At 38.7% G+C, this 26,253-nt stretch overlaps 1 protein-coding gene across 17 annotated transcripts in view; it reads right to left on the bottom strand.

The window, feature by feature from the left end:
- Nucleotides 1-1,112: 1,112 nt before the first annotated feature.
- Nucleotides 1,113-26,253, bottom strand: part of CADPS2 (calcium dependent secretion activator 2) — a 357,764-nt gene continuing 332,623 nt past the window's right edge. For all 17 annotated transcript variants that reach the window (XM_041002127.1, XM_041002128.1, XM_041002133.1 and 14 more), the window contains 2 exons: nucleotides 6,567-6,671; nucleotides 1,113-1,396 (listed from right to left, as the gene is read on the bottom strand). In XM_041002127.1, coding sequence (XP_040858061.1) covers nucleotides 1,220-1,396; nucleotides 6,567-6,671 — 282 coding nt within the window. In that variant the 3' untranslated portion in view covers nucleotides 1,113-1,219. The remainder of the gene's footprint in view (nucleotides 1,397-6,566; nucleotides 6,672-26,253) is intronic.

The raw sequence follows: 26,253 nt of genomic DNA, 5'->3' as shown, positions 1-26,253 counted from the left end.
GGACCAGGGGGCATGAATTTGGAGACCCAAGTTCTTTCACATCTGGTTTTACAGTGTCTATTTTCATAACTCAAGAATATCTACATTTTTAATGGACTGATTTCATTTTGAGAAACTGTGAATGTAATAATAGCACAATATGCTAATATATATTAGGAGATCTTACAAAAATAAAAATTAGAAATTAGAAAGCATAAGAATATTATGTTTCAAAATTTTAGCAAGAGTACACTTTGAGGAAATGAATGCTAGTCAATTGCTAGTTAATACTACAGCTAGCACTACCACTGTTAGTTAACACAAGTTACTAACATTAATAGTACACAGTATCTGAGTATGCAGTCGACATTTCCTTTGCTACGGAAAGATGCCGACACGGTAATTATTTTAATAAATCTGTGTGCCTGTAGGTACAAATCCCAGGGTTAGTCATTTTATTCACTTGACTGAAAACAAAGTGTAACAACACAGATTTTGAAAGGAAACGAAAACACAGAGCCAGAAGATTGGGATGTTTGAAACACAGCAGACATCTTTTACTGCATTTAACCTATACAACGCTAATAAATACAGAAGTTATTATGACCAAGTCGAGTTTTATTGCCTGCAAGCTGTAAGTAGGGGACTATGGTATGTTCATGGAGGCACACCTGATACACAGTGGAACGAAGACACAAGCCCAGCAGAGAACCTATTCTATTTTGGGGTTTGCCAGTCCTTTCGGGGCAGGGAGACTCCTGCAGACCAATTCGGAGCACGAATAACCCAGGCTAAAGATTTTATACACATGGCAACAATGGCAAATGAACCACAGAACAAAGCTTGAGCAGGAACTCCACCCTGAGGACACACAGCATTTTAACACAGGTACCAGGGAGTTGGAACGGTGACCCAAAGTGCCTTCTTCTCATGTTATATAATGAGAAACACATATGTCACACACAGGGCATTAAAAATTAAAAAGGTCAAATCCACTGAAAACTTATTTCATGTTCCAAACACAAACAACCAAGGCTCATTTTGGGTTAAGCTACGCAAGAGATGATTTTTTAAAAATGACCAAACCAAACAAAAATTTGATATTTCACCTTTAACTCTATTTCCAGGCTTACTTTTTAAAGAAATACTAGCGTGTTTATTTGGTCAAGACAACAAATGTAATTACAAGGACAAGGTACAAAAATCGATGCCGAGATCCTCTCGTCGCCAGCGCTGTGTGTTACTGGCCTTCTTCTTCTTCATCACTGTCTTTCATTGTAATGCCCTGAAGCCCTCCTCCCTCCGAGACCGAGGCAGTGGCTTCCTCCACCGTGAGGCGTCTGTGCAGAGTATCATAGGTCTTGCTGTTCAGGGTTCCTTCTAACACTCCCTGCAGTCGGAAGTCCCTGTAGGTTTTCTGGAGCAAGAAGAGAGGATATGCTTAGGTAACTTAAGATAGAGAGGTAGCCAAATACACTCAGCTGGCATTTAAAAAATGATCTGAGTCAATGTACTAATGGCCTCAGACTATGGTGGATATGTCACTCACACTGCAGGCATATTAGTTTTTTTTTTTTTTTTTAAGACTATTTGCTTCGAAGGTAGAGTGATGGATAGCCAGGAGAAGTGAGGGAGGCACGGAGGGAGGGAGGAAGGGAGAGACCTTCCACTCAATGGTTCTTTCCCTAAATTGGTACAGGAGTCAGATTTGGGCCAGATTTGCTGGTCTCCCATTTGGGTAGTAAGGGCCCTTCCATGTGGGTAGAAAGGGCTTGCTTCTATTACCTTCACAGGCACACTAGCAGGAAGTTGCCTTGGAAGCAGAGCAGCCAGGACTAAGCCTGGTACTCTGATGTAGAAAACCAGTGGGCATTTTAACCCATTATGCCACAATGCTCACTGCCTGGGAGAAAATGAAATGAGATCACAGTTGATAATCACTAAAGCAGATTAAAATGCTGTATTATTAGATGACAAATTAGTCCCTCTGCAAACAGTACTGTGCAAAGCTCATAATCTGAATAATCTGTAACAATAACAAAATGGTATGTACATTTTATATGAATTGTTAGTTGTTCAATTGAATACACGTTCTTTTAGTACTGAAAATTACATTTCATTTTATAAATTGCATTGCTTTGCAGATTAAGTTTGTGGAGGCAGAAAATTAATACTGCTGGGCCTGACATGATAACCTTGTGGCTAAAGCCTTGCCTTGCATGCACCAGAATCTCATATGGACACCAGTTCAAGTCCTGGATGCTTCACTTTCCACCCACTTCCTTGCTTGAGGCCTGGGAAAGCAGTCATGGATGGCCCAAAGCCTTGAGACCCTGCATCTGCGTGGGAGGAAATTCCTGGTTCTTAGCTTTGGATTGGCTAAGCACCTATAGTTGTGGCCACTTGGGGAGTGAACCAGATGGAAGATCTTTCTCTTTGTATCTCTTTCTGTGTATACCTGCCTTTCAAATAAAAATAAATAAATCTTAAACTTAATACTGCTATCAGTTAAAGATGCATATATTTTAACAATTTATGAATCATAAAATGTATAAATTTGTCTCTACCTAAATTCTAAGAATTTTGCCCTTTATTTTTGAAAGTCGTATAGCATGGGAAGTGCCAAGTTCTTGCAAAAGGTTATTGAAGAGAAAATAATGAAAGTATATTCAATTTTTAAATGAAACAATAAATTATAACTTGGTACACATAGAATACAGAACAAATGCTATGTTAATGGTATTCTACAGTCACTCTTAAAAATAAGAAGCAATGTGGTCTGGTGGCACATCAGGCTAAACTTCCACTTGCATCCCAACGAGAGTGACCATTCCAGTTCTCACTACTCCATTCAGATCCAGCTCCCTGGTAATGTACCTGGGAGAGCAGCGGAAGATGACCAAGTGTCTGGGCCTCATTCATTTAGGTGGGAACTCCAATGGAACTCCTGGCTTCCAGTACAGTCGGGAAGCAGTGAATTCACAAGTGAAGCATTTTGAATGAGGTTAGAGAAGTAGAGCTTTTCCTTCTTTTCAGAAGATCTTGGTCCAAGAGCTTATGTGACCCCGCTGCATCATGGACTTTCTTGTATCCTCTGGACATCTCAGGTGGACAAACCAACACTTGCAGCTTGCCCTCCACCAAGGTTTAAGGTGGATGGTTTAGGGCAAACACACCTTTCTGAGGTTAGTTAGGGAGGAGCACTTAATTGCCAGCCTGAACAAAAATCAAGGTGTGCGAGGTGATGAACGGAGATTCAAGACCATCTGAAGGAACTGCAGATTCTGTTTTGTCGTTTATCTTAAGACACACATAATCTATTATCCTGATGTTCTCTTTCTATGCTGAATCAGCCTCTTACTTAAGGAATCGTAAGAATCCTTTATAAGTGATTGGGCCCAAGGTGTGACTCTCTCACCCTAACACTTGGGGAAATTCATAGCAGAACTGGTGAAGTAGCTCTGAGAGATCACATTTTGTTTCAATAATCTAGTAATTTATATGCATAGTGTTATTACCATTCATGACTTTAACAATCTGGCAGTTAAAGATAAAACCAACACATAAAATACTTACCTATCAATGACGTACCTATAGATGTTATTGTCCTAATTAAAATTATCCACAGAGCATTTAATTTCATCTTTCTAACATTACTGGAATGGCTTCCTTAGACTTAGTTTATCAATAAGCTGGCTTGAAGCTTTTCTAATTTATATTCAATTAAAACTTCCTCCTTTTTCTATTAGCAAGCAATAGCCAGCTGCACTAACAAGAACTAATCAGCTCAGTAAGCACCCATGGGGTAGATATCTCTGTAATCTCTTTCTTCCCCTCTCTCTCATTCATAAAGTGTTAGCAGCACTTGGACATCCTCCGTGGCGTTTGATTAATGCCGACCACAGGACACTGCTCACTTGTCTTTTTGCTCCCCAGCAAAGGAGGCCGCTGATTCATGTTAACTGGGTTTAATGTCATATGGCTCCTGGGAGAACAAATCCAATGTTTTGATTATTTGAGCATTCTATCATCCCTCCAAATAAATCACTCTGATGTTAAAACGAAAATAATACTCTCAGTCTTTAATTTTTCATGGAGATCTTACTGAAGTGTGTTATTTTCCTACTGAGCACATGAAAGAACACTTGGTGTCTGATTTGGAACAGGGCACATGTGGACATCATACACATGTGCTGGCAGCTGGATCTCCAAGGGTGTGGAATGACAGTGCCTGGGAGTAGAGAGGCCTGGATGCCTACAGGGGAGCAGCTTTGCTTCTGGGCAGAGGGCACTGCTCTGCAGTAATACACAGGGCAAATATAAGTGATGTGCAGGGAAGAGAAGCCAGCCCTTGGTCATTAAGAATGGATGTGTTATGTAATCACTTCTGGAAGTCCTGGGAAAATGATGATGGTGAAAAAAACCACATAGGTTTTGAATAGCGATGAATTCATGTATAAAACTGGTTAAAGTCTGTTTATATTCAGAGTAGGAGAACAATCAACTATAGTGGTAAATTAATTCACTGTGATTTCACTGCGAGAATAATCATTTGTAATTATTAAAGAAGGTCTTATGACTTGATTAAATGTATTGGTCCAAGAACGCACTGGTTGAAACTGGGGACTTGCCTGTGTAAAAAGAAGTATGTAAAGCCAGACATATTTATGCAATTTGACTTCATCTTCATGAGTTTTGACTATTGATAGCCATAATGAAGAATATATATTTAAAACAAGACAAACTGAGTATAATGGAAATGTCACTGTATAATCATAAAATAATTAACTGTTCTTTTCTGCCAAAACAGTCACTGATTCAAAGTGATTGCTTTCTCATTAAGTATACAAGAAACCAACTGTAGTCACATTGAATACCTGGAATATATATATTTTTTTCTTGTAAACTATTCCTCATTAAAGCTGGCTCTAGATCATGTGCTGTTAAGATATGTGAGTATCTTAATGAAACGAATGATAAGCAAATAAAAAACTCAAGATTCTTATTCTGAAAATGGCTGAATTGTCTTTTATACCAGTTGACTGATATGGAACTTTTGTGATCCGAAACAAAAATGATTGGCAGTAAGGAAAACAAGCTAATCATAACACTAGCCTCAGAACAGACTGAAGGTTAGCATATATTTTGAGTATTTTCTGAAAACCAAACTTGATTTGAAAACTTCCCAAGGAATATAGAAACAAGGAAGAAACAACAAAAAACCAATGCCGATTTGAATGTTCTAGAGGGTGCTTTCAAACTCTCTGTAAAATGAATTTTGTGAATGGAAATGCAGTGCACATCTACAGTAATACAATTTGGTGCGTGGTAATGATTTTAATTGTCATTTAGGACCAATCATGATAGTGACTCATCATTGTGGCATTATCAGTGTGGTTCGGTATTTCAGTACATTAGTCAATTTTTGACTTTGGGATAGAACTTCCCTGTTTGTAGTTCCTTTTAACTTATCTTGTGTGTATGGAGAGATAACTAAGAGACTACTGGAACATATTTCAACATAAAGAGAAACTTTTTTGATGACAATGGTTCTCCACAAACTTTAGTATGTATTAGGCGCACCGGGACGTGGGTTAATATGTTGACTGCTGGGCTCACTATCAGTGTCTGATTCAGCAGTTCTGGGGAAGGACCAGGAATCTGCAGTTCTAACAAGTTCCAGGTCAGGAAGGACACTGTGAGAACCACTTGTGTACATACAGACACACCTCCATTCTGCGTATGTGCAAACACACATTTACCATGAACAAAAGGAAATAAAATAGAAGTAACGATCTGCTTAAAGCACAGTTGTTTCTCAATAGCTCAGCTGTATTTCCAACAATAAAGTGGAATTTCAGTCTCAATGTTAACAAAAGGTTAAGCTGGAGGTAACTTGTATGTGTCCATCAGATTTTGCAAAGTGTGAAAAATTATGTCAAATAATTAGATTATCTGCTAAATATACTGCTCACTGAATAGATTGTGTAGGCTCTTTTCTCTGGAAGAGAGAAAGTCAAAATGGCCTTGTTGAACTTGTATGACAGCTGTGTTGATGTTCTGGATGGTCTCCAACGCTCAAACTGTAAGAAGGGTCATGTTGCCAAGTGGATTCGGGTAGTGACGATGTATTACTTTCATACTGGAATATAAGAAAATGTTTGGGACTTTTTCCATTCCATCAGAAAATATACTTCAAAACTCCTCACCCTGACACACATGATCCAAATAAATATGAAGTATCTGTACTATGAGAAAATAATTTTCGCTTAAGAAAATTAACGCAAAATTATTGTAAAATTGCATTTACACTTAGGCAAGAATACAATGGCTTTATTCACATCATAAAATATGACTACTTGCTAACAAACATTGTTATTTACTAGCACATGTAGATAAACCTACCTTTACTTACTAAACTTAGTAAACATGGAAGTAAACTTCCCGATAACACTGTTAATCGACGATGCTTTCATAAGCACTTACATTCACTCAGCTGCATCACATATGACTTTTTTGCATATCACTATGTGCCTTTTTTTTTTTTAGCATGGTGGGCAATTCACATCTAAACACATTTTGTTTACCTTCACAATCTTGATGAGAGTCTTCAGTTGGTAAATATGAAGCTGGAGGTCTAATCTATCAGCCAACCACACACAAATGACTTTCATGGAGCTGCTGTACCATTGCTGAAGAGGAGGATGGGGGCAGAGAGGAGAAAGAAAAAAAAAACCAACAACAAGCTTTGCAGTATTCATTTAGCAGATTGGGTAATGAGGGGGTAATGAAACACTCTGAAATGACCACAGATCAGTACTTGAAGTCAATAATGCTATAATTTCCTGTTAACAGAATTGTATGTTTTGCTAGAAAACCTGCTATATTGACCTAGGCTGTTCTTACATGAATTAACATCACAGTCTTTCAGCTGTAACATATTCATGGGAAACAGTGTTTTTGCACTTTGCAGCCTAGCGGCCTGCATTGTAATTTGTAGGTAACAATGGGTACTAAATAACATGCTAAGGGCCTGAATAGATGGCCAATCAGCAGGAATAAACAGGCAAGTTATTTTCAAAGGCAAATTTCCTATTAGCCTGCTGGCTATATAAAACTGGAAGGGAAGATACGTTATGCCATAAAGCACATACCATGGTGGAAACCTGGAAATAACATTTTAAAGGAGCAATGGCTAAAAACTCCTGGTTTACTAAACGGTAACTGTCCATCACGTCTCCTTCTGCTCCTGGCTGGCAATTTTGTGCTAGGATGTTTAAACACTACCTAAAATAAAGATGGACTGAGACCTAAGAAAGATTATTTGTCAAGATAGAATTCTTGAGTCTTGTAAAACAATTACAAAACAGATGCAAGGTGACCAAAGTGTGAAAAGGATGAACTTGTTTCATTTTGCAAGTGTTTTTGGAAAGTTCATAATTTCTTACTGGTTTTCTCAAGTCTCTTGAAGGGGAAACTGATATTTTTTTTCCAATATAAATTCCTGCTCCTTTACAATGATCATGAATATGCTAAAAGCAGATATTTTGTACCGACTATCCAAAGTAGGCAACTTGCCCTCAGTGGTGCCACTTGAAGAGATCTGGTGAACAGTGCTTGATTTAGGGTTAGGAAACACCACTAGAATAGTGCGACTCATTCAAATGAGAGAGAGAGGTATCTGTGTCCTTCTGGAACTCAGGAAAGGGCCAAGGCATTGGGAAGGACAAGGGGCTTTGCCCAAACATAATGACAATACAACTCATGCATGCCATGTTTTCAAGTATATAAACACAAAAAAATAATCTTCAAAGTTTTCTGTGCATAATAAAATAGTAAACCAAACTTTTGGAAAAAAATTATAAGACAAATTTGCCTGAATTTCTATTTATTAATGTTGTTCTAACATAGCTTAGTATTATAAGAGATGATATTTTAAGTACAAATTTAAAATGAGAAAATTTCACATTTCATTACATATTTCTATTACTTTGTTGGTATACTACCGTACATGTACAAAATTAGATAAGCTAATTACAATGAATAACTGACTTACTAAATCTTATCATCAAATGGATTCAAAGTTTCTAAAACAGGAGATAGGTAGTTCATGATTTCATGAAAATGCTACTCATGTACCTTATTTTCCTCCTTTCTAGTGATTACTTTCTTCATTTTCAGGACACATAAAAATGTTAGAAATAAATTTTACAAAGTGAGACACCTACACTCCCAAATTGAAAAAAATGAACAAAGAGCTGGTGCATTCAGCGCCTCCATGACTTGCTTAATCTCATTCTCTTTTTCAGATACACACTTTTATTTCTGACATTAAATTCTACACTTGTAGAATTTCAAATTATTTATAGCTTCAACTTCTTGAGTTCTATTTTAATGCAGCTAACGACAAAGACTCGAGACACTGAATGCGAGTTGATTGAATTAAGACTCTACTACCCACAACCTCTCCAGATAACTTGAAAGCTAAAATATTCTCCAGGTACACACAATTCCCCAAAATTACAGTGGACAGGTTTTCCTTTTTTATTAGGGAAGACAAAATATTTTATACTGTATGAAGTCTAGTATTCCTCACCTGTTCATCTGTTAGGCTGAGCAGTTATATAAGGGAACCCATTTATATTTAAGGGAAATAAAAATACTGTTCAAAAATACTCCATATACATATATATATATATACTCTTAAAATATCCTTGCATATTTATACTCTTAAAAATATCCTTACATGGCACTAATTTATTTCTCACTATAAGTAGATGATAATTATAATTAAGTGATAGTTGAAAGAACATTTACTGTAACAGAAGCTATTAACACAGTAACTTCTTTAACAACATGCCAATTTAGAATTTCAGATAAAATAATTTGGGAATAAAATGATCCAAGTTAACTATATAAGTAGAAAAAGAACCATTGTTGCATAAAGTATTCAAGCTACTTTGCTTTCAATTTACTTTAAGGGTAAACAAGCTACTCTATAAGAGACAGTCTCGAAGTATCACTATGGGTTTAAAAAATTGTATATATGAAACACATCAAATCTGTTCTCTTTATATAAAGAAAAGAATTGTTGTAGCAGATTTGAAAAAAGTGTCCATTTTTCATTTCTAAGTGGAAAGATTTTGAAGAGGGATTTCAGCTAAATGAAGCAAGATTGCAGGAAAACACTAACTTAATTTAGAACCTAGCCCAGGCTGCCATGAAGAGCGGGCCTACACAAGCACCACCCCCCATCATGACTGTCTCTTTCCTGGATGTGGTGAAAGTTGTACACACACAAACACAACAGGAAAACAAGGCCACCTAACAGACGCCTCTGGCGCGTCGCTCTGTCTGCTGCTGGTATATGGTAGATCCTGTGCCTTCAGCTTAAGAAAAAACCCAAACTTACTTTAGTTTTATCTCCCCTTCTGTCTCCCATGGAACCAAAACCCCCTGCCTCTTCTCCCCCACGAGAAAAAAAGATTTGCAGATGAATGTTGAATAACGTGTGACTGTGAGAAAATGTCTTTTCATTTCAAAGAGTTAATTTTATGAAATCACTGGGCTGATTATTCACTTTTCCCTTCAGGAGACGGCGAGCAAGGGGCAGTGCAGCTTGCAGCGATGGCAGGGGCATCGTGCTGCTCCTGCTGTATTCTTGGCTTGGGCGACCCACGAATAAAAAGTAAGTGTATGTTTTTACATTTTTTTTTCTGCATCAATCCATGACAGCAGCCTACCACTTTAACAAAAAATATGCTTTTTTTTTTTTTTCCATTCAGCTGCTGTAAGGGCATGCATTACTCACTTCATTTTCCTGAGATATCTCTTTTAAAGCAAAAATAAAAGGAAAGGAAAGGCTAGGGTTGACTCTGTGAGACCCTTGTATTTATTCACACTTATTGTGCATGACTGTAGACTGGTAAATCATATTAGCAGCCCGTCTCCCCATCAAGCTGCTACTTGCTTTCCAGCCCTGGGAAGGTTCAACAAATCAACAGGAGCACGGAAAACAGAACATCAGTCTAATCTAGTGTTTAAGGTGAAGTTTTCAAACCCAATCTAAGAAGATCTTTAGAGCAAGCAACAAGCTGAAGGGCTCAGAAGGCGGTATTGACAATGAAAGAGTGTTGAAATATTGAGAAGCACAGCACTTGTGCATTTTTAATAACAAGAGGGTCAACAAGGACACAGCTCCCTCAGTGCCAGGAGTCGCCACTGACTATGGAAATTGCCACACCAGGGCTATAAACGCTTGCAGTTCATCAGCTTTCCTAAACACCCTGAACCCCCTCAGTGGACCTTTAGTCTTGAATTAACAAACCAAAGCAATGAAAGAGGGTGCAGTCTGAATGGCTGGCATTGATCCCCAACTGTGTCAGCACTGCTACAGGCCCTGAAAAACTCTCTCCATTGTCAATAGAAATTGACAAACCTCCTCTCCTAAATAGTGCAGCTGAGCCGGGCGGGATCCACGCAGCTGTAGAGGGCTCTGCTCTTGGGGCTGGGGCGCACTAACAATAGAACAAGCATGAGCTCTTTGTCAGTCCCAGACTCGGCAATTTTCTAACAAGGATTAAAGTTGTTTCTCCGCAGAGCCGGTGAAAGGAGATTTAGCAACATACCGTGCTTTCTTCGTGCAAGTTAAAGAGAAGTAGTTAAGGAATTTCATTATTCTGTTGACTAGCAGAAATACAAAACAAATATATTAAATATGCACAATTCCCTTTTTGCCTAATTTATAACATTTTGAGGATGAGGCGATTAAATATAACAACACTTACTGTCTGGAAACAGGCCCTTCACATTTACTGGGGAAGTTTTATTTTTAAAAAGTCCAGCTGCTTGCCGCCTGGAATGAGGTCTCAATACACACTAATGCACAATGCCTTTAGACTCTGCGGCTGATATTGCTAAATGTGAATCACAAGACCCCACAGGGCTTAGATTCCGTGGCTGCTGCAAGCAAATGATTTCTGTCAGAATACGGCTTCTGATGATGATGGCAAAGCAAAAATAACTGCATCGCTAGGACACAAATCTGTGACATTTTCTGCTTAAGTGTTTGGCTTTTTATTGATTATGAACTGGTACACTAGTTGATACATTTTCATTCTTCTCCAGTTATGCTTGTCTCAATAGGTGAATAACAGGGAAGGGGAGGCGGAACCCAATGCTCTTTAATGCACAGGACATGCAATGGTATAACGTCCACAATGTGTATGCATGCCTCATTTGCCTTAAGAGAAGCCATGTTATGAGTTATCTAGAAGGTATCACCTTAGAAAATATTCACCTTTTACACATAAAGCTGAATTGGATGAAAGAACAAGCAGTATTTTTAAATGCTTCAATAGCTTGTTGGATCAATATAAGCCATCCTAGGATCATCCAGTTGCTAAATAAACCAAGCTACATGAAGTGTTTAAAAAACATTAAATCTCTAAAGCTGCTCCAGATATAATAATATGCTAATATAAATGCTTCATCATGTATCTGAGCATTCCTTTTGTCAATAACATATTTATTTCCTATATGCAGAAATCCATGGCTCTGTTTTACTTCTCGTTTATGTTAAAATGACAATTTGATATTAAGAGTAAACTTGACAAAGTTAGGCCAGCTTTTCTCCTTCCATGCAAAGCATCTCCTTAAACAATCACACCTGGCTCCACAAAATAGACCCAAAAAGTACAAGCGTTTTCAAAGTTTTCCCTGTAAGGTTCTTGTTGGCTTGGGATATCACTAAGGGCTATATTAAAGGTGAACTTAAACTTCAACCAAATGTATTACTATCAACAGTCCCAGCTAGGGCCGCCCCCTGTCACCCCCAGGGCTCAGAGGGGGAAGCTAGAGACAGTGCTGGATATGGCAGTGGAGGGCTGATTGTCAACACACCATACAACCTGACGGAGCAGCTGGAACGGTGGGTGGTGTGAGGCCTTTGCACGCTGCTGATCCATATTGTAGCCCCACCTCTCTATGCCTCCCTGTTATCATCTGTCACATGATTGAGAAAGTCTGAGTTCAGCTTTAAAGTTCTAAGTTCTCATGCAAAAATACTGTGAATTAGACTTTGCTGCTAGAGGAAAGGCAATCCAGGGCTTGTGATTCTTGTGAAAGTGAACAGAAAGGGAAAGCAACATTGTTACTGTTTTAATAACCTGCTGCTAGGTAGTTTTATTCCTTCAGAACAAAGAGGTGCAACTTTAGGAACTTTCTCCTGTCTGTTTGAACTTCATTTTCACTTGTTAGTGTTGTCTAAAGATATTATAAAAATGAAACAAGAAAGCATAATGAGAAATAATATTTATAAAGAACCGATGTGATGCTATTTTTATTCATGATTATTTTTGTGAATTCTAGTTTATAAAAGTGATATTTTCTTTATCTTCTATGATAAGTTTGTGTGAATCGGTTAAAATTTCACTTAATTTTCACAATTACCTAGATGAGGTGGGTATTATTATTATTCTTTCCAATCTTAAAAAAAAGATTTATTTATTTTTATTGGAAAGTCAGATATACAGAGAGAGGGAGAGACAAAGAGAAAGATCTTCTATTTGCCGATTCACTCCCCAAGCGGCCACAATGGTCGGAGCTCAGCCCAAGGCTTTCAGCCATCCTTGATTGCCTGCTCAGGCCACAAGCAGGAAGCTGGATGGGAAGTGGGGTGGCTGGGACCCGAACCAGGGCCCATGTAGGATCCCTGTGCGTACAAGGCAAGAACATTAGCTGCCAGGTTACCACAGTGGGCCCTCTTCCCAATTTTTATATCTTTGAAACTGAGCTTACTTGGGTAGAAAACTAAATTTAGATTAAGCAGTTTACTGCCTGTTTCCAAAATAAATAGTTAAGTGGTAGGGTCGAAATTTGTGTCTATGCTCCAAGTTTGATGTTCACAGTTACTGTGTGAATCCACTGGCTTCTCAGAAAGAGTAAGGATTTTTGTTCTGTCAATAAAATTTTTGATTCAGAAAAGCAGTTGCTTATTTGCAGGAAAATGAAGAGGACAACTTCTCCCATTTCCTAGCAGTTCCTGACTGTTCTAACATAGGATTGTAAACTAACATAGGTGACACTCAATCTTCTTCCGTTTTCTTCTGAGGGAGTTGAAGTAATATTACATTTTAAAGCTATCTGTAATCCCAATCATGTAATCTGCAAAGTAACCAAACCATTTGAAAACCTACTCCCAGGCCTGGCGGGATGGTGCAGTGGTTAAGATCCTCGCATTGCACGCCCCGGGATCCCATATGGGTGCCGGTTCTAATCCCGGCAGCCCCACTTCCCTTCCAGCTCCCTGCCTGTGGCCTGGGAAAGCAGTTGAGAACAGCCCAAAGCTTTGGAACCCTGCACCCGCGTGGGAGACCCGGAAGAGGCTCCTGGCTTCGAACCGGCATAGCATTGGCCTTTGCGCTCACTTGGGGAGCGAATCATCGGACAGAAGATCTTCCTCTCTGTCTCTCCTCTCTGTATATCCGCCTTTCCAATAAAAATAAAATAAAGCTTTAAAAAAAAAAAGCTACTCCCCTGTTAGAATAACCAAATGCTCGTGTGTTATGTGGCTCCTACACAGTCTCTTCTTAAAATTCACTTTAATCTGCTGTCTACACCAGACAGACGGGCTTCTGGTGCAGCAGTTAACACACTGCCTGGCACGGATGCCCACAACCCACAGCAGAGTCCCAGACTGGCAGCTGATGCCAGGTTGCTGCTGATACATACTTGGTGAGGCAACAGGTGTAAATAAAATGAAATCTAAAAATCAAAGCAATGTAGAAAAATGACCCTTGGTTTATCCCCGGGGCAACTACATATACATGGCTGATTCATACCAATTTCGTAAAGCAACTTTCAAGGTAAGCGTTTTTAATTTCATCAAGCAGTGTGCAAACTAGGAGTATTAAGTCTGTTAACAAAGAGGAAGTGTAAAATGTGCAAACGTGGGACGGCCTGCACGTAGTAGGTGCCTTAGAGTACTTGTTGAATGGTGAGAAGCATACCCATCTTTGAAGTCTTGTACTTCCTCTTTTAAAAAAAATACATGGATAATAATAATTGAGCTATTTGCAGAAAAATGAGAGCCTCTTCAGTTCCATAACTGTATAAGTTATATCCAGGACATGTTTCATAAAGTGGGAACTTCATAGCTCTTTTCAGTTTGTGCCTATTTCATGAATCTCAAATTCCCTTCACTCCAAAGCATTCTGAAAATAATACCACACTAGCCTGTCTCCACACTACATAAATGGTATTGAAATAAATGCTATTCTATATGATTATCAAATGAGCAAGGGCCTGTACTTGCACTTACTCTGTGCCCTCATCTCCCTTGTACTGGAAAGGCTAGTAATTACTCAGTGAACTTTTCAGTCAGCTGTTCCCTCTTCACTACTTCATCACCCAGTGGTGGAATTCTATTGGTTAAGCTAGTCCATTGAGTGAAATGATTAATTGTTTGACTGAACTCAATGGTCAATCCAGTTCTAACACTTGACTACCATTTTGGGACACAGATGTCATCTGAAAATGATTCATTTTGGTACAGTAAGTTTTCTAATTTGTTGGGTCACTTATTTGGAATGCTGTATGTAAAATTATGGTTGACGTTGCATTCTAAATCAATAAAGTAGGGTCTAGATAAAAATGCATGGGACTCTTGGGACCGTTAACACATGATACAGCTTAATTTCAGGATAAAGCCCAGATCTGGGAGTTAGCTGTTGGAAGGTCTTTTCACTTCAGTTTCCTTGTAATAAACAGCAAACATCAGGTCATTTTTTGAGAATGTCTGAGGACTTGCATAAACAGCAACCTTTCCATTCTGAGTCATTGTGTATTCCCACAAGAACCATACTCAACTGAAAAAACTGCAGCTCAATCACATGATGGATTTCTCTACGTTTTTGGTTTCTGAGCACACCAGGCTCTCTGGATTTTCACACTAGCCTGTAAGACTCAGTTTAACCACTATATTAAGCTAGGACTGTGATTTACAGAATCAGGTGCTCTCTGATTTGTTCGCTCCTACATCTCTCTATTGGCACATGTTTGTTTCAATCAGCTGTGAGTATCCACAAGGTATCAACTGAATCTTAGTGAGTGTATCAGCTCCAGCCATTGGTGGAATATCAGGCACATGTCATGCATTACATGTTAACATGAAGAGAGAGAGAGAGAGGAGAGGAGAGAAAAGAAAGTTTTTGTGTAAGCAAAAAATACCATAGATGAATACCAGAACCAGATTCACTGTTGACTTGAATCAACATTCCACTAACAGCAAAATAGTGGATGCTACAAATGAGGGAAATCACTGAAAAGTAAACAAGTGCACTTAACTAAAGAGCTTTAACAGAGACTGAAAAGCAGCTTCATATGTAAGTCTAACTTTATTTTGGATGATGAATGATTAAAGGATGAAGTACACTAAAACAATATATCTCCATTTCTGTGTGCACATAAACATAGCCACTAAGATATGTCAACACAAGAAGGTCAGATACTGCCAATCAACTTCATAAATATTCTCCATCAATAACCATGTATTTTCTGGTTATGGCAAGGGTTGGGTCTCTTGGACTGGCCCTCTAGAGGTGTTAGTCAGAGAGCCGTCTCTCCATGATATTCTTAGGCTTATCGACTGGGACCCAGTCTTGGGAGTTACCCAAAGCTATAGAACATGTTAAAATACAGCTGATTGTGCTTCCTATATATTTTCATCACTAGGCAACATGCTATGGATATTTTCTACACTTTTTTTGAATCTGTAAGCCACTTTTACAAAAAGGAAGAAAAATACTGTTGCTGGGGCAATACTGACTTCTGCCTGAAGGAGTACAGGAGTATCCTTGAGAGCTGACATAAACCTGGCTGCGATCAAAAATCCCACGAGAACTAGAGGGTAAAGTGTGTTCCTGACTTGCAATTGTGACTTTGGACGTCACAGACAACAGGACTGGGAACAAACATGGAGCTGGTACAAAACTTACAGGAAGCTTGTTATCATCCAGTTGAAACAAAGTTAGAAATAAATGTAATCAGTATTTGAAAAGGGTATTGGATTTTAGTTCTCCATAGCACTTAGGTTAAAAAAAATTTGAATATCTACTTTGCAGAAGGAAAAGTGAAACATTTTATGTGGACATTTGATCAGAAATATATATATATATAGTTATGAAAACATAGGAATCCTTAGGGCAGAGAATTGCCCTAATATTCTATCTCCAGACTATAGCACAGTGTAGTCTTCAGGAAAGTTCAATAAATCCAGGTCGAATAACACAGGATAAAGGATTAATAAGAGAGTTTTCAGCTCTTTATTCTAATCAGAATTCTAACTCATTATGACACAGAGATCCAATCTTATATATAAAAATTAATGCCCCCAAATTTGATCTTAGCATTCATGTCCATTCCTTACATATGACAATTAAGGGTTAACTGGATTTGTTTTATTGAACTTAAACATGAAAAATATCAACTAAATGGATTTTTGTCAGTAAACGTATCTTTTGGCTGATGGGAAGTAACAGAGGAAAAGAAAAATACAGAGAGCTGAGGTCAGTGTAATCAGCAGACTAGAAACGAGAGACAGACACATATTAGGACGCATAAGATGGAACAGAGCTTAAAAGAATCTCGTTCAGCCACATTCAAATATTGCATGCTATCACTGACTGTGAAGCCCAAGCATGACAGAGAACACTGTGAGAAGTTTCAAAGGACAGCCGCAAAGACGATCAAAGGGCTCAAGAAGGGGCCCATGAAGAGAAGTTAAACAGATAGGAATTATTTATCCTGAAGTGGACAGGAATGACAGGTGTCTTCACAGTCTTCACAGACAGGAAGGATTCCTCCGTAGAGGATGCTAGCTACCTGCTTGTTGTTCTCCATGAGAGGAAAGGGAAAACGGGTTTAAAAGTCAGCATGAAGAATCTAGTGAGAGCTTACTTTGCTTCAGGCAAAGTATTACAGTATTACAGTAGAAAAAAATTACATAATGTCTGATCTAGGTCTGGGCGCAAATCAGAGAACTGAGGATTCACTTTAGAAGTATTTATAAGTATCTTTAAAAGTTACTCTCCTACGTAGTTTCTATCAATTGATTCAATCAATGCATATATGATTTTTTTTGCCACAATCGCTACTTCTTTTCAAAATTTTACTTTTAGAGTTTACTTAATTGTGGTAAGCTGGATGTACTGCTATGCCCACCTGTGACTGGGGTAGAAGGTACAGAATCGGCTGCAATGAGAGCTTGAAAAGGGGACGGCTCACAGAGGTGGCTTACAAAAAGCTACCACAGAAAATGGCCTTAAAGCCTTTTATGTCATTTGATCATGAAAAGCTAGTACGGAAGGGAGAGAGTTGTAGCTCTCAGTTGCAGAAAAACATTGTTGAACTGATGAGCGGAGTGTGAAGCTGGCCTCGGGGGAGGTGCTGGCATCTATGAAGTCACTAGTGACAGAAACACCCAGGCTCTCCACGGAGCAGTCAGGACTCCCAGGGTGTCACAGACGTGAAGGGGGCATGAAATCCGTTCCAAATGGTCAATGTGTTGCTGGTAATCAACTGAATCACCGAGAAAGTCACTGCAAAGCTCGGTCTCGTTTGCCCGATGGATGACGAGGAAGTCCTCCCCTGCTAACCTGGACGGATGGATGCGAATCTGCAGTTATGCCACTGGGGTTTGGGGAAAAAAATCTCAATGAAAATGGAAGTTAGAACACCTACCTTTCATCAAACACAATTTTACCATTTCTAAGAGAGCTTAGGTGAGCAAGGTTTTTTTTTTTTCTCCTTTTCAAGCAAAAACCTCTGATCTCTTAGCATGCGGGATTTTTTTTTTTTTTTTTTAAATTCTGTGCACAATTAAAGGTGAGTTAAGGCTCTGGTGGAAATCCAAAGAGCATCAGCAAATCTGAGCACTGCTCAGCTTCTGAATTGCTTTTCTACTTCTCAGTTCTTTTAAATGCTTTTCTATGGCAGGAACATTTTTCTTAATTAGTCACAGCTAATTAGTGTTCTGGCATAGACAAGTAATCAGAAATGTCAGAGCTGCAAGGCTACATCTCCCTAATCCTTTGATAATAATTTAGCCTCCTGGGAGGGCCCCAAGCTGTGGTAAGTAGTGACTAACAATAAGGCAAAATTAGGTGGGCAGTAGACCATTAGGAGAGAAAAATAAAAAGCACTACCAAATCCTGCTGAGCACCATCAGGCAACTCGCCGCACTGCCAGATGAGGTGCCTGTTTAAGCCTGTGTTGTTAATTAGCTGATTCTACCGGACCTGCCACATATGTCCAGGTGCCTCATGCAAAGATGTGTATCGCTGGGAATGTGCCAAACGACAACTGCGTTTCATGATCACATTTCACAAATCTAAGTAAGAAGTCCACATATTTCTCAAAGATTCTTTGGAATTATCCAAGAAATAAGATCAACAAGCTACAATACATTTTCTTGCTGACTTCTTTTAGGCAATTAGGTACGCTGATCTCAAATTTCTCAGGTTTGAAATCACCAACAGCTTAGAGTCTAATGAAGGCCTCTGGCTTCTCTGAGCTGCGTCTGCACTTGCCAGTGTTTTTTGGCACACCATACATCAAAAGTAGATCCTTTAGAAAAAATAAATTCTTACACTTACAAATAATAACTTAGCACTAAAATAAGGATTATTAACTCAAATGAACTAGACAGCTGTAATTTGAGAGTGGGGGTTTTTTAGAGAAGCAAACTTCAAGAGAGAAGGAGAGAGAAGAAAAAAAAAAACCCAAGAACTCTCTATGTTGTTTCCTGAGGCAAATACAACATTCAGAAAACAGGTTTGCCTCTGAATATGTTAAAAGGGGCCAGACAACTTCTGTGTGCGTCCAGATACTACATGGAAAACAACAGGAATATTCCAACGAAAACATAACATCTGGAAAACGGTGTGCTAAGGCAGATAGAAAAACTGTTCAAATATGAGCTGAACGAGCCACTGCGCCAAGGAAAATAAATGTCAAACTTTGTATCTTTCATGCTCAATGAGGTACAAGCATACACAGCTTGTACACTAATATTTCAAACACAGCATACACTAATATTTCAAAATACATTATCTCAGTCCCAAGTACATCATTAAACTTTATCATCTACCCTTGTCTATTGATGGGAAAATAAAATATGGTTATCATGTAGAAAAAATGCTGCTATCTAGTTGTGAGTATTGAGTGGAAAATTGTGGTAAGGCAAAATGGGTCAAAGTTAGTGTTTTGTACTCGATTTTAAAAATTACCAATAAAAGCAAAAAGAAAATGCTCTGTAATGGGAATCTATTTTTTGTAGTCTATATAACAACTCTAATTATTTGAACTGAAAAATCATCGCAGAAAGGAAAACTGTTATTTTTAAATCAACATTCACATGTAAAAGAATACTAGAGGACTTCAAGACATTGTACAAATTAGAACTAAGGGACAATGGATTGTGCATTTGGCCAATGGGTTAAGACTCCCACTTCCCATCTGAGTGGTTTGCTGTGGCTCCTGACTCAGCTGCTCATGGGCACGGCCCTGGACAGCCACCCACACAGGACATCTGGACTGCATTCTCTCCTGCTGCCTTCAGTCCCAACCGAGCTTTGGCTACTGGGGACAGTACAGAAGTCACCCAGGAGTCAGGACTTCTCTCTATGTGTCTCTCTGTGTGTCTGACTCTCAACTGAATACATTTTTTATAAAGATATTTTTGGTGCAAAACTGTTCTGACATCCATGAAAATAGTCTTTAAGAAGTGCACAGAAAAATCATGTATTATGAAAAAAATTAAGCATGAGTGTCAAACATTTTCACACCAAAATGAAGTTTTCTGTTTTTCTACACACTTTTTGAAGTATCGATCTATGATATAGCAAGATCAGAAATGCAAGAAGCTGTAAAATAAATGTGGTCTCTAGTCCTAGGCTTGTGGTGCATACTGCCGTGTTACTGTGTAGGGAAAGGGCAGTGACTTGGCGGCTATGGGGCATGTGTGTGGGGCTGAGCACTGCTGAAGTACTAACAGCTTTTCATTTAGGAGTGAGGCGAGGGATGAGTAGCATAACCAGAATAATGACACAGGGAGAGATGTAAGTTTGCCAAGTGATGACAAGAACAAGGTTCTGTGTCCATATTTATCAGGTGTTATGAATTTTGCGTATGGCTTTTTTTGTTGTTGCCTCAGTAATTGGAGAGGGGGGCAAAAAACCACCCTCCATTTTCTCAACTAATCTTTGCAGAGGTACATGGTTTGGGAGTAAAGAGTGGCTGGCCAAACCTGTTGGAAAGACCCGTCTTTGACAATATCCACCCGACGCTGCAGTTGGTGAGTGTGGAAGATCTCCCTTGTTGCATTGTAGGAATTCACTGTGAGTTATAACAAACCAATGGTGTCGTTTGATTGCATACTTTTGTCAAATCATTCAGGTGACTTTAATAAAATAGTAAACTGCTGATTGCACAAGAGGTCGGTTAGTGATTTGCATGTTACATGGCCTTTTTTTAGTTGAGTTTGACATATAGAATCACTTTTATGTTTGTGGTGGTTGGCAGGCCTAATAACTCAGCTAACTTGAAACTAACAATCTTGCTGTTTAAAAGCAAAAAAATGGTGTTTATGTGCAGTAAATGCACATAATGTGCATAATTCATGTAGGAAGTTATAGTTATACATTTTAATGAGAGTTAGCTAGAATTCCTAATAAGGAGGCTGAATATGTATACACACGCACCCACAAAACTCACCCAGAGAATGATTGGAAAAATACATATACAGTGGTAACACTACCAAATGTATTATGGAAGGAAGCTTCCAATGGTAGTTACCTTATATGTTGATTTCAACTGTTCCTGAGATCACATACTGAATTCTTAATAGCAATAAGAGCTTTGCTTTTAGAACTGTGCATTTGAAAAATACATGAAACCTGTTTCCTTTTCATAAGCAAAAACAAATTTAAGCAGGAATAGGAGAATTAGTGTCACAAATGATGAATAAACTCACTCATGAAATGTTTTGTGTGAAACATCAGGCTCAAAAATGTTAGCACTCTGAAACTCCTCCTATCCCATTGGTATTTTAGAGTTCAGAGACAAGAGCATTTAAACTGGAAAAAAGTTTCATTTTGAAAAGAACATTCATTTGTAATATTTCCATTTTTTTCTATCTTAACATAATTGATTTACTAAAGCCATTTATATAGCTTAGATCACTTTCATTGAAAACGCTTCATTTAGAATATCTTTACTGGAAAGTAAAAATTCTATTCAGGAAAGTCCTGAAAAATTAATGCTTTATAAAACACTGATGAATAAAACTGATTAAGTATCATTTAAGGAATCACTTTTAATTTTGCAAGACATCATAACACTACTTAAAAAAAAAGCTCATGGAGATGAAACTCCTCAATAATTAATTATTTAATCAGTTTATAACACAAGAGAATGTCTAATCTGCATGATTTGCCAATTAAAGAATGCACCCTGATGTGTCTTCAGCAACATGTGAGTAAATGAGATTGTTTCAAAGGGACTCAAGATGGGACGTGTTCAGCACAGGCGCAAAGGTTCAGAGAGGTAGGTTTAATATCCATGACTCAATCCCCAATTGCCTCTGCCCCGAAGTGTTCCTGGACCTCAGGAATGAATGCAGAGCATGCCGATGAGGCAGTGCTGGTATTCTAGTTCTGACTTCTGAAACAACACTTGATACACCGGGGAACCAAAGCTTCAAGGTATATACTCAGCATCTGCCCTGGCACATGGACACCTATGGCTCGTGCAAATGTCCTAAAATGGATAAGATGCAGCAATCACTCAACAGGGGCACCACCATGTATTAAAACAGAACTGAAGAAAGAAAGTTCTTTTTCTGCGTCTGTGTTTGAGACTAAACAAGATGATGAGGTCAGTCCTCTTTGACAAAAATTTTAAATATACGCCGACAGTGAAATTTTAGCCGTCAGATGTTGGACTAAGAGAAACCACTCATAAAGCAGAAAATTTTTTCTTTGAGGAAATGACTCTCCTTCGTACTACAGGAGAACTTCCCTTGGTTTCCTTTTGCTTAGGTAAGACATTTTAATCGAAAACAACAACAACAACAACAACGTCTCATGTAGATTTAGACTGAGCAGGTGTTTCAACAGCGAGACAGCGAGACAAGCCATAGAGGCATGTTCTGTTTACAGAATCTTGATCGCCTGAAAGCACTCAGAACGAATACAGACCATGTGCGCTCTAACAACTTTCCTAAATTTGAGATTTGGAGCCACAGTGGCAGACGATGCAGTGACTCGTGGCACAGCTATTTGTGTGCACACGCTCCTTCTCCATTTACCTACTGCACTTGCTGGTGCTTCTTTGCTGGAGGCGCCAGAAGACAGGGAGAGAATTGCTTCTTCTTTGGGAGGGGGGTAAGTGCTGTGGTCTGACAGGTTAAGCCTCCACTCACCATTCTCACCTCCCATATTGAAGTGCCTGGTTTGAATGTGGGCCAGCCATATTTCTGATGTTCTTCCTGCTAACAGGCAGGGCAAGGCATCAGATAATGGCTCAAATACTTAGGCTCCTGCTGTTAATGCTGGAATCTTAGAGGGAGTTTCTGGTTCTTGGCTTGCATCTGGCCCAGTCCTTGTCACTGAGGGCACTTGGGGAGTGTGTCAGGGGATGGAAGACCTGTCTCTCCCTCCGCCTCATTCTTTCTCTGTCATTTTGCGTTTCAAATGAATACATACACCTGAAAAAGAGAAAGGCTTGCTGTTTGGGACATAACCCTCAGTGTACAACCAGTTCTAGCAATTTTTGTCACCATTGCTAAAACTGAAGCCAAAATAGTCTTTGGTATGGGGTTGGCATTGTGCAATAATGGGCTAGGCCACTGCTTGTGGTCCTCGTGTCGCCTTCAGAGTGCTAGTTCCAGTCCTGGCTATTCCGATTTCCAACCAGCTTCTTGCTAAGTGTGCCTGGGAAGGCAGCTGATGAGAGACTAAGAACTGGGGCTCCGGCCACACATGTCGGATATCAGGATGGAGTTCTTGGCTTCTGGCTAGCCTAGCCACAGTGGCTGTGACCATGTGGTGAGAGAATCAACAGATGGGAAGATTTCTCTCTGTCTTTTCCTCTGTCTCACTCCACATTTCAAATAAATACTTTTTAAAAAAAGTAAGGAATTACTGGTATAAAATCTGGAAGGGTTTCAGAATCATCTGGAGTTCTAGTCTGACATCTTCAGATTTTGCACTCCAAGTAAATTGAGTCTTAAACAGATAACATGACTTTTAAAAAGTTACAAAAACTCATCATGGGGGAACTAGTGTCTGAGTTTATACCTCTGGATACCTCGTCTGGCTTTTTTTCCCATGATGCTATTTTATCCTTTCAAATTTTCTAAGTCTGAAATATGGCAGAGATGGCATGTACTTTGAAATTGAAATGGTACTATTAGGAAGTTTGATTCTCACCAAGTTTGATGACAAACAGGTGATTTATTTTCCCTGAGTAGGATATGCCTTATTATACAGACAAGGATAAAAGGGGAGTTAAGGCATTTAGCTTAGAAGGTTAAAACATCATGTAAGTGCAGCATATTAGCATAGTTCTTGGCATATGGAGGTGCAAAGGGCATTGTTTTGGTAACAGCTGTAGTTAGTATTATTTTAATGGTGTGCAAATACTATGGATATGCCTGCAACAAAACAAGTTCTATACTAGCAGCATGGATCTGTCATCATTTATTTATGTTTTTGAGGTTATTTGTGTCTTTGGCAGAGAGTATTTCATAAGTTTAGCCACTTATAAGATAAAATAAAATGTCTTTGTTTTTGTTCTAATACTGATATCTTTGAATCTCAAAAGCTACTTTAAAAAAGATATTTATCATCATCTGAAAACAGAGTACAGTGAGAAGGGGGCAGAGAGAGACTGTCCACCCACTGATTCACTCCACAAATCAGGAGTTAGCAACTTCCTCCAGGTTTTCAATTTGGATATGGGGGCCCCAATACTTGGGCTATCCTCTGCTGCATCCCCAAGCCGTGAACAGGGACTCTGAAGGGAAGTACAGCAGCAGGACTCGAAGTAGGATCCATATGGATGGCTAGCGTGATGGAGCAGCACGTTCAGCTACCACTTGTGGTACCAGCAATTCCATATGAGGATTAGTCTGCGTCCTAGATGCTCCTTAGAGACAGAGAGGCACAAAAATGGCAAAGGCGGAGAAAGGCAGCTTGCGTCACTTTATATATGACAAGGCTAGGTCAAGGTCAGAGTTAGGTCAAACCAGGTCTTTCACTTGGGTGGAGGATCCTAATTCTTTGAGCCATCGTACTACTTCTCAAGGTTTCCACAGGGAGCCGGGGATTGAGCCCGTACACTTCCTGACAGGCTATCCACCTTGCTCATGATAGTGCATATTTCAGTTACAAAGCAAAACAGCTTAAGCTATGTAGGCTGTAATGATTATAACAGAAGATTTTTAGGAAGCATATTTAATTACGGCACATGGGTAGATTATGTCACAGCTCCAAGAGGCACCTCAAAGCAATGGGCACAAAATGCAGGGCAGTGCCTACTTCCTTGCCTAAGTCAACAGTACTAATATTTAAGTCGGACTAAGGCACATTTCACCCAGAAATAACGGAAAATTACGATGTCCAGATGATCAAGTATTTCAGAAGCCTGGAACACGATAACATTGTTACTATGTGCAAGCAAATTTCTACAAACTTACAATAGCATTCACATTGGTAGAAGATCATTTTGTAAAATTCCCGAGTTCTTTCTTAAGGTTGGGGAGTATGACAAAGATATATTTTGCAGATGAATTATTTAATCTAAAGCATGTGGTATTTCTAAAACACCAGGGAATTTTACCTGGATAAACGGGTTATCATTCTTTAAGAGCTAAGCCAGCATTTGTTTGACTAGGAACTGTATCCTTTTTTTGTCCTTTAAATGGGTTTGTTAAGGTTGCTATGAGTTAACTCACTATATTGTGTGTGTGTGTGTGTGTGCAGGCACACACACATGCATTTGTTTTCTTCTGCATCTGAAGTTAGGAAAGTCCATTTGTTAACACAGAAAGTATTCTAATTGGGATAGCAGGTGTTTGTCATGTTGCCTGAATGAAATTGTTGTCTTCAATCTTTTACCCATAATAAGAGAAAAAGTTGCTAACAGTATATCTGGGTCATTATTTTCAACTGTTTCTTGACACCTAACAATATTATTTTAAGCTCCAGCCAAGTGGATTTCCAATAATTATATAATGTCTCTCAGTAATGATCTGTTGCTTAAGATACACATTCTACTTTACCTTTCAACACATACTTGATAACCTCTCATTTGCTAACTGTAATTGAGGCAAATTCAATCTTGGCTAATTAGGGGCTCTGAGTATCTCTTCATATATGTTATTCTTACTGACACAGCAATGGAATTAGGGTCTATTTTTATTTTTAATTGAAGTAATAAAAATGTGCAACTTAAAATATTAGAATGTTTAAGGACAATACAATTACTTTACAAATAATAAGTCCAGTTTTATGCTGAGGATATGCAAAATGACAAAACTTTCATGAAAAAATAAAACATACCCAAACGATTGTTTGTCAAGGGCTCCTTTTAGAGGCGCACCCACATTCATGGCAGATGCTGAGGTATGGCAAGGAAAGCAAATGTGACCATGACAATTAAGCCCAAGTGTTATTTTAATATTGGACAACTTAGATTCAGTTTGGTTAACGTGGTTTGTGAATGCTACTATACACACAAAAAATCTTCTACAGGAGACTGGGGAATATAACACGGAAGTGGGGAATATCTACGGGAAGAAAAAATACATCTTCTGTTACAAACTGATGCCAAGAATGGTTAAACTTTGAGGTAAATATGTTGTGAAGACAAAAATTTGAAAATTTTTAAGAAAATACCTCTGTTTTCTCCCCAAAATATACTGGCTGTGGCCTGTTTCCAGAAAGCTGCACTTTTTTTGTGCCATAGCCTATGTGCTTTAGCTATATATGAAGACAAACATAACGAAGGTAAGTTTAACCCAACTTCCCTTTTCTTTTAAACAGTTTTGAAAATCACCACATAAGCAAAAAAAAAAAAAAAGTAAGAGAACTTGGAAAGAAAACATATGCTTGTAAATTCTGAGCAATAGTTAATGGAAGCAGAAGTTGCTAATATGGTTTCAGTATTTTGTGAAAGAGCCAGCTGGATTAGATGATAATTTTTCTCCCCTGC

The sequence above is a fragment of the Ochotona curzoniae genome, unplaced genomic scaffold, assembly GCF_017591425.1.
Source record: "Ochotona curzoniae isolate NIBS_2020 unplaced genomic scaffold, NIBS_Ocur_1.0 scaffold_2476, whole genome shotgun sequence".
In the NCBI taxonomy this organism is placed as follows: Eukaryota; Metazoa; Chordata; class Mammalia; order Lagomorpha; family Ochotonidae; genus Ochotona; species Ochotona curzoniae.
This window is presented reverse-complemented; position numbering and strand designations above follow the sequence as displayed.